Raw genomic sequence first — 14,460 nt, forward strand, 5'->3', positions numbered from 1 at the left:
CTGTCTCATTCTTTCTCTCTCAAATAAATAAATAAAATCTTTAAAAAAAAAAAAAAGGAAATGAATGAGGCTCAGTTGTTTCCCTGCTGGTATTCTGCCTGGAGTGACCTAGAAAGAGAAAGGGAAGGTAGGTTGCATCATTGGTTGCTTTTTGGGGGTTTTTGTTTTAATATTTTATTTAAATGAATAAAATATTTTTTATTTAAAATAAAAAATTTTAGGCGTACCTGGGTGGCTCAATCAGTTAAGCATCTGCCTTCGGCTCAGGTCATGATCCCAGGGGCTCCCTGCTTGTGGGGAGTCTGCTTCTCCCTCTCCCCACCTGATTCATGGTCTCTCTCACTCTCTCTCACTCAGTCTCTCTCTCAAATAAATAAAAATCTTTAAAAAAATAAAAATAAAAAATTTTACTATACCAAATTTTACTACACTACCCCCAAAATATTATAATTCACTAATACACAAAATTGAGATATTTTATATTCTTTTCTGTACAACTTCAAAATATCTGGTAGTTTATACTGACAGAACATCTCAGTTTGGACCTCCCACGTTTCAAGGGCTCATTAGCCCCATGAAACTAAATTGTATGGAAAGATATTCCCCGCACACTATGCCTTGTGAATAGGGTCTTGCTACTCAAATCCAAACCTGACTTCATCCCCTTTTTACCCCAGGACTTGGTAAAAATTAAGTAAGAATGCTGTGCTCTTTTCCTCAACTGTGCACCTCTATCTTGGGGGTGATTATGCAAATGAAAATTAAAAAGCTACATAGCACAAAGCTCAGAGCCTGGCACAAGGAAACCCTCAATAAAGTCTTATATTACGGTTTATTCTCCTCATCACCATCATGATCACCATCATCATATTCATGATCATTTTGGAGCGCTTAGGGAACATTTTGAAGAGATCCATCTCCTGCTCTCATGTGAGTGATGCATATGGAAGCTAGAAATGGTGTTGGAGGAGAGCAGAATTCTGAATGAGAGTTCTGATATCCCCAACAGGAAAAAGAACATAAACTTCATGGATCTCTGAGCTGAAACTTTGCATATTGCTGCCCTCCCATCTGGCCAGCCCCAGCTTGTCTAGCTGATGAGGAAGCAGTTCCCGGCAGTCCCTCTTCCATCCACCATCTCCCTCGGCACTCACTGGTCTGTGCTGTACCTCTGCTGGGTCATGACTAGGAGTTCGGATCCACCCCCCTTTCCTGCCCGGTGAATGATGATGGCTGAGGCTTTGTCTTCAGGATTGGCAGGCATACAGAGTCAGGTATGAATCCTGTTATGCAGATGATAACTCCAGGAGGAGAAGATAGTATGCAGCCTAATGGTCCTGGTAGCCAGGAAGGCTGGAGGCACTGGCTAATTATTTATTCCTGTATGACCTTGAGAGCTCAATGCACAGAGCTCATAATTAGCAAAATTGGTCCATGTTACCCCAATCTCTGAGGACTTCCTAATAACAGAAGAAGAAAAGGAGAAAAGTGGATGTATTTAGAAGGGTCCAGGCCCTTTCTCTTCTTAGGAGAAAGCTCATCTGTACACTTTGCTTCTTTTTTTTTTTTTTAATTTTTTTTATTGTTATGTTAATCCCCATACATTACATCATTAGTTTTAGGTATAGTGTTCCATGATTCATTGTTTGTGCATAACACCCAGTGCTCCATGCAGAACGTGCCCTCCCCAATACCCATCACCAGGCTAACCCATCCTCCCACCCCCCTCCCCTCTAGAACCCTCAGTTTGTTTTTCAGAGTCCATCGTCTCTCATGGTTCTTCTCCCCCTCCGATTTCCCCCCCTTCATTCTTCCCCTCCTGCTACATTCTTCTTCTTCTTTTTTTCTTTCTTAACATATATTGCATTATTTGTTTCAGAGGTACAGATCTGAGATTCAACAGTCTTGCACAATTCACAGCACTTACCAGAACACATACCCTCCCCAGTGTCCATCACCCAGTCACCCCATTCCTCCCACCCCACCCCCCACTCCAGCAACCCTCAGTTTGTTTCCTGAGATTAAGAATTCCTCATATCAGTGAGGTCATATGATACATGTCTTTCTCTGTTTGACTTATTTCGCTCAGCATAATACCCTCCAGTTCCATCCACGTCGTTGCAAATGGCAAGATCTCATTCCTTTTGATGGCTGCATAATATTCCGTTGTATATATATACCACATCTCCTTTATCCATTCATCTGTTGATGGACATCTTGGCTCTTTCCACAGTTTGGCTATTGTGGCCATTGCTGCTATAAACATCGGGGTGCACGTACCCTTTCGGGTCCCTACTTTTGTACACTTTGCTTCTGATTTCCAATTTCGAGGATCTTAACACAAAGTACTGAGTCCTTTTTTTTTTTTTTTTCAGTTTAATTTATGACTTTTTGACTTTGACATCTGCAAATCCTTTACGGCAATCATGTAAATTAGGGAGAATTCAGTCTTCTATAACAAGAATCAGAAACTATTTCTATCTTCTGAGTTAAGATTTATGTCTCTAAGAGGAACTTCTTATTTCCCTTTTTAAAGTTTTTTCCCTTATTTAAATGACAGCCCAAGTCCTAGATTTTCTTTCATTGATGTATGTATGTATTTAGAACAATATTAATTGTTATGTGCTTTTTTATAACTTGCTACTTCTCTTAAATAAACAAGAGTATCTAACAAGATTGCAATCAATGTGTCAGCCAGAGCCACAGTGGTCCTCTCAAAGTCTGAGTGGGAGAAGACCTGTTTCCAAGCCCACTCACATAGCTGTTGGAAAGATGGAGTCCCTTGTGGGCGGTTGGCCAGAGGTGTTCTTTAGTTCTCAGCCACATGGGTCTTTCATGGGGAAGCTCACACATGGCAGTTGACTTCCATCAGAATAAGCAGACAGGTGATAGAGAAACAACAGACAGGAGTCTTTTTGCACCCTAATCTCAGAAGTGACATCTCATCAGTTTTACCATGTTGTGTTGGTTGGAAACAAGTCACTAACCCAGGACACACTTAAGGGGATAAGTCTCCACAACGGCATAAATATAAGAGGTGGAGGTCAGTGGGAGCATGAAAATCTTCCCACCGTGCAGGCCTTGCCCTTTACCAGGAAATTGGTCTCTAAAACACCACAAGACTCTAGAGATGTCTCTTTGTTTCCCAACACAGTCCACAATCCATCACACTAAAAGGCTCTCAACAAAATTCCCCTGCGGAAGATCTGACCTGTGGGCAGAAATTGCCTCTGATTTGGTATTTCTGCAGATCCCACCATGTTGCTTTAGGACATGTAGTCAGGAGAAGCTGATGCAGTTTCTCTTCTATCACCAGGGTCTTTCCATTGACAACTCACCAAGCTGTAGCCATTCTATGCTGAAATTCAACAAATGTCCCCTGTGGTTTCTGATTTCTGTACACCGACAAGAATTCATTTGCCCCCAGAATGTATTTTCTTTAGATTACTTTGTGTTCACAAATCCTAATGTTTAAATAAATGTGATTTTGGCCTGTGCGGTTTTTTCTGGTTGCCAAAATAAATTGTATGTAAATGATAGTCCCTTGCAACCTGCCACATCCTACCCATGTGGTTCTCCTGGCTCAGAGGACTCTTGATGAGTAATTCAGAGATTGATCTGTCATTATCTGATGCAAAGAGAGATCAATTAAAGCAAGATAGTGAAGAAGGCAACCCCGGCCTCTGTCCCCCCTACAGAGATCAATAATTAGCTATCCTTGCCAAAAAACAGCTCTGGAAGAGTTCAGAAGTCTACTTAAGAAACTTCAGCAAACAGTGGAACAAAATACCTGAGAATAACCACACAAAAGGGAAGGAAGAACAGCTTCATTCTGCCTGCAGCATTCCATCCCCCCAGTTACACTGCTCAGCACCAAGAGGGAACTCCCCAGCTAGAAGAGTTCCCCTCAGCAGGAAAGGGAGAGTAGGGTGAGTGACCATCTTACCCAGCCTTTCAGTGCACTGTACAAAGGACTTGTTCAGTTATACTGCACCCAGAGAATGGTAAATCTTGCACATATAGACACAGCTAGAAACAAGGAAGGAGTATAAGGACTATCAATATCAGCCACAAGTGTGGTACTAACATAGAAATAGACAAAGAAACAAATGGTACAGAGTCAAGGGCTCATAAATAAATCCCTGCATGTATAGTCAACTAATATTTGACAAGGGAGCCAAAACACTCAGTGGGGAAAAGATACTCTTTTCAAAAAATAGTGTTAGGAAAACTAGATTATCACATGCAGAAGAATAAAATTAGACCCTTATCTTACACCACTCACAAAAATGAACTTGAAATGGGTTAAAGACCTGAAAACATAAAACCCTTAGAAGAAAACATAGGGGAAAAACTCCCTCACATTGTCTGGCAGCAATTTCCTGGATAGAACACTAAAAGTACAAGCAACAAAAGCAAAAATAAAGAAGTGGGACTACATCAAACTAAAAAGCTTCTGCAAAGCAAAAGAAACAACAAAATGAAGAAGCAACCACAGAATGGGAGAATGGGAAGACATATTTGGAAATCATATATCTGATAAGAAGTTAATATCCAAAATATATAAAGAACACACGACTCAATGGCAAAAGAAGAAAAAAGTAAAAATGGGCAGAGGAGCTAAGTAAGCAATTTTCCAGAGTAGACTAACAAATGGCCAACAGGTATATTAAAGGTGTTTGACATCACTCATCATCAGGGAAATGCAAAGCAAAACCACAACGAGATATCAACTCATACCTGTTAAAATGACTATCTTCAAAGACACATAAAACAAATGTTGGCAAGGATGTGAAGAAAAGGGAACCCTTGTGCACTGTTGTGGGAATGTACATTAGTATGAACATGATGGAAAACAGCATGTAGATGTCTCAAAATATTAAAAATAGAACTACCATATGATCCAGCAATCTCATTTCTTGACATATATCCAAAGGAAATGAAAACAGGATGTCAAAGAGTTATCTGTGCTCCCATGTTCATTGCAGCATTATTCACATTATCCAAAATATAAAAATAATCCAAGTGTCCATCAATGGACGAATGGATAAAGAAGATATGACATATATACATACACACACAATGGAATATTATTCAGCTATAAGAAAGAAGCAAATTCTGCCATTTACAACAGAGATGGACATTGAGGGCATTATGCTAAGTGAAATAAGTCAGAGAAAGACAAATACTGCATGATATCTCTTATATTTGGAATCTAAAACAGCCAAACTCAGAAAAAAAGTTAAAAAGTGGTTACCAGGGGTTGGAGGCGGGGGAGTAGGGATACGTTGGTTAAAGGGTACAAACTTCCAGTTATAAGATAAATAAGTTCTAGGGATCTAATGTACAGCATGATGATTGTAGTTAACAATACTGTATTATATATTTAAAGTTGCTAAGAAAGTAGATCTTAAATGTTCTCAAAAAAGAAATGGTAATTGTGTGACATAATGGAAGTGTTAGCTAACTCTATGGTGGTAATCACTTTGCAATATATCAGTGTACTAAATCAACACATTGTACATCTTAAACTTACACAATGTTGCATATCAATTATATTTCAATAAAGTTGGAATAAGAAATCTATCAACCACAGGGTAGATGATGATGATAATGATATCTATATTTAGTTAGTTCTTACCATGTGCATATTGTCTTTTTAATCCTAGAGTGCTTTCAGCTAAATACCATTTAAAATGAAGGATTAGAGGCCACAAAAGTTATAAAAAAATATATCCCAGTGCACTCAGCTAATGCGTTAGAAGAGCTAATGTTGGGGGCGCCTGGATGGCTCAGTGGGTTAAGCGTCTGCCTTCGGTTCAGGTCATGATCCCAGGGTCCTGGGATTGAGCCCCACATCAGGCTCCCTGCTCAGCGGGAAACCTGCTTCTTCCCCTCCCACTCCCCCTGCTTGTGTTCCATCTCTTGCTGTGTCTCTCTTTGTCAAATAAATAAAAATATTTTTTAAAAAAGAGCTGATGTTGCAAATCAAATTTTGGCCTACAAAGCCCATATGTTCAAACTATACACTGGCCTGTTAATAATTGGTTATGACAGTTTGCCCTTGTTGATCTCCTACTACATATAAATCATGTTATATTCAGCACATTCGATGATATCTTCTCAACCAGCCTTTCATTTAAGTGGTCTTGTTGTCATAACTCTGTAGATGAGAAATTTAAATAGAAATATGTTATGTATCATACTCAAAGCCACACAGTTTGTAACATCAGGTTACTTATAAATTACTGGAATGCTTATTTAAATTAACTTCCTTAATGTTATAATAGGATTTACCATTTGATGGGAAACTACCATCTGACTGAACCATGGCACAATTATATATAATTACTGCATGGCCTTGGAAGATAAGCTTTATTGCCCCTAATTTGCTGCTGAGAATTCTGGGGCTCAGAAAGGAACTTTGAGTTGCTAAAATTTTCAAATTTTTGAGCCTATATGTGGGCAGTGGAGTATTTTCCTATCCCACATTTTTTTCTACTATCTCTGTTTCCTATTCTAGTCAAGAATTGTCACACCACATTCGGATGGCTGTGTGAATCTTCCAGTCTTTTCCTATGCACTCTTCCAAATCCAAATCTAAAAACAAACAAACAAAAACCAAAGCACTACCTCTGGGTAGAGTCTACCATTTGACATCAAATGGCAACATTACCTTCCCTCTTAACAAGGTTCTTTGGCTATCACTTAGGTTTAAATAAATGGATATGCAAATATAGAAATGTAGTCATTTTTATTGGGTGGTAACTTCCCGCTAACTGTTTTGGCTTCATCATCTGTCAATTTCATGCCTTTCTCCAATATCAAAGTTCCTTATCAATGTAGTTAGTAGGTGATTTACCTCAGAGATAAAAGGCAGGGTAAATTAAACTAGTTGGACAGGTTTTCAGAGAACCAAAATTACTACCAAAAAACTATGTATGACATTTTTAAAGAAAGATGGATACTCATATTGAAGAACCAAATGGAGCTCAAAGACTGATTTATCAATGACAGAAGACAAGGAAGCATGGTAACCAAGTGAAGTCCTAAACAGGCCATTACTAGAGAAAGAAAAGGGCTCACCTTTGCTGACAACATAAACCTTGGCTGCTGAGGATTTTTTTAAAAATGAAGACAAAGTAGGGGCGCCTGGGTGGCTCAGTTGTTAAGCATCTGCCTTCGGCTCAGGTCATGATCCCAGGGTCCTGGGATAGAGCCCCGTATCAGGCTCCCTGCTCTGCGGGAAGCCTGCTTCTCCCTCTCCCACTCCCCCTGCTTGTGTTCCCCCTCTCGCTGTGTCTCTCTCTGTCAAATAAATAAATAAAATCTTTAAAAAAAAAAATGAAGACAAAGTACAATTTATTTATGATGAAATTTGTGACTTAGTCGGGGCACCTGGGTGGCTCAGTTGGTTAAGCGACGCCTTCGGCTCAGGTCATGATCCTAGAGTCATAGGATGGAGTCCCGCATCAGGCCCCCTGCTCGGAGGGGAGTCTTCTTCTCCCTCTGACCCTCTTCCCTCTTTGCTCTCTCTCTCTCTCATGCTCTCTCTCAAATACATAAGTAAATAATCTTTAAGAAATGAAAAATAAAACCACCTTTATTTTATGAGCTCATTTTGCAATATTCCAACTGCACACAACTCATAACACATCTTTCTCCTCATGTTATAATTTAACATTCAGGGTTCGGTCAAGAAAAAAGATATCAGGGGCACCTGGGTATCTCAGTCAGTTAAACGTCTGACTCTTGTTTTCAGCTCAGGTCATGATCTCAGGGTCATGGGACCGAGCTCCCAATTGGTCTCCATTCTCAGCTTGGAGTCTGCTTAAGATTCTCTCCCTCTGCCCCTCTGTCCATTCACGTTCTCTCTCTCTTAAATAAATAAATAAGTAAATAAATAAATAAATAAATAAATAAATATATAGAAAAAAAGAAATCAAGCTAATTATTTTAATAAAGAGAATTGAGTGTAGTTAGTTGGTTAAATAGCTACCACAGGACAAAGCAAAAAATGGAGCAATGTGGTGACAGATGGAAGCCAATAAATACCAAGGGCTTAGGGGTTTAGAGGGAGTAGTGAACTTTACTTAATTTTAGAGTGTAAAGACAACTAAACTCTCTTGGGTGTTTTTAAAAAATCCTCATACCTAGACACACACCTGTCCAACTAAATCAGAATCTCTGGTGATGAGACCCAGTCGTCATTATTTATAAGACTCCTCAGGAAATTCTAACAAAATCCATGGTTAAGGACCAGTAAATGGCATCCTTAGACATTACCTGAATAAACAGTTTTGAGAGATGCAAAATTTGTATGGAAAATACACAGAAATCATGGAAAAGGATATAAATTTTAAATATATGAAAAGAGAGTTGTAGGGGTACCTAGGTGGCTCAGGTGGTTGAGCATTCAACTCTTGGTTTCCATTCAGGTCATGATCTCAGGATCGTGGGATCGAGCCCTGTGACAAGCTCCAAGCTCAGTGGGGAGTCTGCTTGAGATTCTCTCCCTCTCCTTCTCCCTGTGCCCCTCCTCCACCTCTCCAATAAATAAATAAATCTTAAAGAGAGAGAGAGAGTTCTACATCTCACCTGGATACCGGGGTCATTGAGAAGAACCTCTCATGCATTCATTATGATGTACAAAGCATCCCAGAATACTCCCCCAATCCAATTAAAAACAAATAAAAAAAAGTAATATTCATATATGAAACATGAAGAGGAATGAAAACCATGATATTGAAAAAAATTGTGACCAAGAAAGCAGTATTTGCTGGTCTACGTGTTTGGTTTTGCCAATTTTTTTCAACCCACACTTCAAAAAGGATTGCACACATACTGAGATTAGCCTGTTCTTCTGAGGAACCTCCAAAGGGCACTCTTGATGTCCCTGTTTCTCAGGCTGTAAATGAAGGGGTTCAGCATGGGAGTGACTATGGTATACACAACTGAGGCCACCATATCCTTCCTGGGGGAAGGCGACAATGCTGATCCAAGGTACACTCCAATAGCAGTACCATAAAATAAGCAAACAACTGACAGGTGGGAGCCACAGGTGGAGAAGGCTTTGTACTTCCCACCTGTGGATGGGACTCTCAGAATGGAGGAAACAATTTTATAGTAAGAGAAAAAGATCCCTGAGATGGGGAGAAAGCCAGAGATGGCACCAACAAAATACATGACTATGTTATTGGTGGAGGTGTCAGAACAGGCCAGGTTCAGGAGTTGAGAAGGGTCGCAGAAAAAATTAGAAATTTCCATATCCTTGAAGCAGGTAAGTTGTAACACAATCAAATTGTGCAGCTGGGAGTCCAAAAGGCTAACAAAAAAAGACAACAAAACTAAGAAGCCACAGAGGTGGGGGTTCATGATGACTGAGTAGTGTAGAGGGTGACAGATGGCCACAAACCGGTCATACGCCATCACAGTCAGAAGCATACCATCCATACATCCAAAAAGGATCAAAAAGGACATCTGAGTCAGGCAACCCATATAGGAGATGGCTCTGCTCTGAGTTTGGATGTCCACAATCATCTTGGGGATTGTGGTAGAAGTGAAACCGATGTCAGCCAAGGACAGGTTGGAAAGGAAGAAGTACATGGGGGTGTGGAGGTGGGAGTCAGAGCTGACAGCCAGGACGATGAGCAGGTTCCCGAGCACGGTGACCAGATACATGGACAGAACAGCCCAAAGAGAAGGGGCTGCAGTTCTGGATCATCTGAGAGTCCCGTGAGGAAGAATTCTGAGACCCTTGTTAGATTTTGTAGTTCTATGTAGCTTGGACACCTTCTGAAAAAGAGGGTTGGAAAAATGGAACAAATGGGCATCCAACACTGTGTCCCTACTGTGTATTCAAACAATTCACAAATAAAATATTCACATTTGCGGTCATATACCCTAGTGCCTTCAGCAATATTTCTCAGTGTGACACACCCTATTTCTTAGAACTGATTTCCTCATTGGTTTCTGCATTATTCACCTCTTTCTATACACATTTACCTTAGAGAAACTCTCCTGAAGGAGAACCAAGAATATAGGAGATAACAAATCCACAATCATAGTAAACACAAACTTCTTCTTTAAGAGAAACCATAGAATTATAAATACCCTTCCTCCTTTAAGAAAAAAAAATCATTCTAATTTGAAGAAATTTTGAAGCAGTTAAAAATATTTTATTCAAATGCAATGCTAGATATTCTCTTCATTTAGAATATTTATAAATACTCCATGAAAGGCACGTCTGTGTAATCTGGATTCTAAATTAGAGTTGAATGTTCATAATCAGAAAATATTTTTTGTGTTAGCTATCTTCATGGGTTTATCATTCTTTGATTTTCTTTCTTCTCTCCTTCATGGAAATAAGTGATGACCCAATGTCGGTTGTCTTTTTTTTTTTTTTTAATTTTTTATTGTTGTCTTTTAAAAGTCATTTAGTATATAATTCCTACCCTTGGCTTTGGCGGACTTCAAATTTTGATAAATTTGTTTTAGTTAAGTGCACGTAGTCATACAACATTGATGACTATGAAGATAGTTTCTTCTTTGTTTCTGTGGACTATGGAAAGATCTATCCAGTATTTAACTGAGATTTTTTAAATTTTGATGCCTCCTCTGTGCCAAAAGGTATAGGCTCTGGGGATTCAGAAATAAATGAGACTCAGTTGTTTCCCTCCATATGCTAAAGATGTACTTGTATAAACAAAAGTGAAATGTCCTGTTAGAGCTGTAGGGAAATCATAACTTCAGGTCACCAGATATTTAAGTCCAATGACATGAGAATTAGCTTTATCATTATTAGTAATAAAATTTCTAAAATTTAATTTGAACTTGGGGTACCTGAGTGGCTCAGTCGGTTAAGCATCTGCCTTTGGCTCAGGTCATGATCTCAGGATGGAGCCCCGCTCAGTGAGGAGTTTGCTTCTCCCTCTCCGTCCACCCTCCCCCTGCTTGTGCTCTCTCTCTCTCTCTTTCTCTCAAATAAAAAAATAAAATCTTAAAAATTTTTAATTTGCCCTTACTTTATGCATTCATCACATATTTATTGCATAGAAGGCATCTGTTATTTGTTTAATCCTTATTCAGTTGAGCTGTATCAACTAGGAATCAACTTAGATGACAACCCTAATTCTCAGAGATACCAAGAACTTGCCCCATAGCACACTAATAAGGGGAGCAGACAGGGTTCAAAATTAAATTGTCATTCTCTGAACGTCCTTGTTTCCAGAATTTCTGAAAGTTTTAAGCAGAGGTAGAAAGGTTTTAACTACAGGCACATCTGAGACCTTTTTTTATTTTAAGATTTTTATTTATTTATTTGACAGAGAGAAAAACACAGCGAGAGAGGGAACCCAAACAGGGGCAGAGGGAGAGGGAGAAGCAGGCTTCCCTGCTGAGCAAGGAGCCCGATGTGGGGCTCGATCCCAGGACCTGGGATCATGACCTGAGCCAAAGGCAGACGCTAAACGGCTGAGCCACCCAGGCGCCCCATGAGAACATTTTTTAACCATTTTTGTTTTCCTGACTAGAAATGGACCCCAAGACTCCGACTTTATGTCTCCTTTTGTGATTGAGTAGGCTGATTATAAGAATGGAGGAGGGGAGCACCTGGGTGGCTCAGTCGGTTAAGTGTCTGCCTTCGGCTCAGGATGATCCTGAGTCCTGGGATGAAGCCCCATGTTGGGCTCCCTATTCAGTGGGGATCCTTCTCCCTTTCCCTCTGCTTCCCTGCTCCTGCTCTCTCTCTCTCTCTTGCTAGCTCTCTATCTCAAATAAATAAATAAAATATTTTTTTAAAAAAAGGATGGAGGAGGAAGTGAACAGTTGAAGTGAAATCCAGGAATGGGGTGAGAGAGAGAGAGATTGAGAGGGAGAGAGAGAGAGATTGAGAGGGAGAGAGAGAGATCTCCCCTAAATAATCATGTGCCAACTCTATGATCATTGCCTGTGGTCTCATCCATTCTTCCTGTAGTTGACGCAGGAAGTGCTATCTACTGCTCTCCAACAGTGGTCTACCAGAAACCCCCAGAGGGAGTGAAATGACCATTTTGGGTTGGCAGGGGAGAAGACTAGTCTGATGCCCAGATTCAAATATGGCATCAACCCTTTCTAACTCATGACCTGGCACATGTTACATAAAATGCTACACTCCTTTCATCTTACGTAAAATAATAATAATGTGTGCACTTACAATTTGGGACAGATTATGCAGATGAAGTCAAACAAGGTACATAAAACACATACCTCAGAGCCTGGTATTTAGGAAGCCCTCAATAAAAGTACATTATGCTGTGGTTAATGGTCAATGTCATCCTCCTCCTTCCAATCATCATAATCTCCTTCATGATCATTTTGGAGTAGCTTAGGGAAAAGGTTAAAGAGATCCATTGGTGGCTATGGTGGGGGAGATGCCAACCAGACCAGAACCAGTAAGAGTGGAAGCAGAACTCTTAATGAGAGTTCTCACACCCCCACCAGAACCAAGAAAATAAACTTCACAGGGCTCTCATCTGAAAATTTGTATACTGATGCCCTCCCAACTGTCTATCCCGTATCATCATGTTCATGTTGTTGGGGAGGAAAAAATGCTCCTGGTAGTCCCTCCTCCAATCACTGTCTCCTTCAGCACTTACTGGGCTGGGATGCATCTCTGCTGGAGCATGACCAAGGAGTACTGATCGCCTGTCTGGTGTTTGATGAAGGCTCAGAATCCCTCCTTAGGACTGGCAGAAAGACAGACTTGGCTGAGACCTTCTGATGCAGATGGCCACAAAGGGAGGAGACACAGGTATGGAACCACTCTATTAGAACTGTCAAACTAAAAAGCTGGAGGCACCCGCCAATTATTTACAATTATATGACTTGGGAGGCTCAATGCACAAAGCACATAATTAGCCAATTGGTCCATGTTGTCCAACCTCTGAGGACTTGATAATTTTTTTTGTGTTTTTTTAAAGGATTTTATCTATTTATTTTTCGAGAGAGAGAGAGCAGTGGGAGGGGCTTAGGGAGGGAGAGAGAGAATCTCAAGCAGACTCCACTCCGAGCATGGAGCCTGACATTGGGCTCCATCCCATGACCCTGAGATCACAACTTGAGCCAAAAGCAAGAGTCAGACACCCAATCGACTGAGCCACCCAGATGCCCCAAGACTTGCTAATGTTAATAGAAGAGGGAAGGGAAACAGGTGAATGTTTTGGAAGGGTCTGGGTCCTTCCTCTCCTCAGGAAGAAATTCAGCTGTACTCCTTGCTTCTTACTTCCAAGTTGTAGGATCCTAACATAAAAATCAGACTTTTTTTTTTTTCGATTGAATCACTTGATGTGTGATTTTGCTATCTGTAAAACCATTGTATGAATCATGAAATTGGGACAGAATTAGGTCTTCTATACAAAGAATGTGATACTATTTCCATTTTCTCAGTTAATATTTGCTCTAAGGATAATTTCATATTTTCATTTCCTTAGCACTTACTTGGGTTGGCATTTTATATGTTGAAGATTAACTGGTTATTTTTCTTTCTTTATTTATTTTTCTTCTTTCTCTTTTCAAAGGTTCTATTTATTTATTTGACAGAGAGAGACACAGCGAGAGAGGGAACACAAGCAGGGGGAGTGGGAGAAGGAGAAGCAGGCTTCCCACTGAGCAGGAAGCCCAATGTGGGGCTTGAACCCAGGACCCTGGGATCATGACCTGAGCCGAAGGCAGACGCCCAACAACTGAGCGACCCAGACGCCCCAATTTTTATTTATTTTTTTCAAAATTTTATTTAAATTCAAGTTAGTTAATTTATAGTATAGTATTAGTTTCAGAGGTAGAGTTTAGTGATTCATCAATTGCATATAACCCCCAGTGCTCATTACAACAAGTGTCTTCCTTAATACCCATCACCCAGTTACCCCATCCCCCCACCACCCCTCCAGCAACCCTCAATTTGTTCCCTATAGTTAAGAGTCTCTTATGGCTTGCCTCCCTCTCCATTTTTATCTTATTTTATTTTTCCTTCCCTCCCCTATGTTCATCTGTTTTGTTTATTTTTTGGCTAATTTGAATCAGACTTCAGTTCTGTTTTTTCTCTAATTGAATTACATTGGTATTAGAAAACTATTGATTTTTACATATTTTTTTGGTAACTGGTAGGATTTTGGTAGGATTCATGTGTTTGCAGGCTATTGGCCAGAGAATTCCCTCAGTTCCTTGGTACATGGACCTCTTGATGGGGCAGCTCATAACATGACAATTGAGTTCCATCAATATGAGCAACCAAGAGAGCAAGAGAGAGGTAGCAGGAAGAAAGCGAGATTTTTTTTCCCACTCTATTCAAGTCACTATGTCTATTTCACACTCAATAGGAGGGACATACACAAGAGCAAGAAAACCAGGAGTTGGGGATCATTGGGAGCATCTCAGGTACTGCCCACCACACAAGTCTCATCCTCTATAAGAACTTTGTGCTCC

At 40.1% G+C, this 14,460-nt stretch overlaps 1 protein-coding gene across 1 annotated transcript; it reads right to left on the minus strand.

Annotated features, from left to right (window-relative positions):
• Nucleotides 1-8,850: 8,850 nt before the first annotated feature.
• On the minus strand, nt 8,851-10,522 carry LOC116626565 (putative gustatory receptor clone PTE01). The gene is given in 4 exon segments (XM_032395956.1): nt 8,851-9,683; nt 9,686-9,795; nt 10,006-10,020; nt 10,455-10,522. Coding segments are annotated over 4 exon segments (1,026 nt in total).
• Between the last annotated feature and the right edge of the window lie 3,938 nt (nt 10,523-14,460).

Source organism: Phoca vitulina, unplaced genomic scaffold, assembly GCF_004348235.1.
Source record: "Phoca vitulina isolate PV1807 unplaced genomic scaffold, GSC_HSeal_1.0 scaffold89, whole genome shotgun sequence".
In the NCBI taxonomy this organism is placed as follows: domain Eukaryota; kingdom Metazoa; phylum Chordata; class Mammalia; order Carnivora; family Phocidae; genus Phoca; species Phoca vitulina.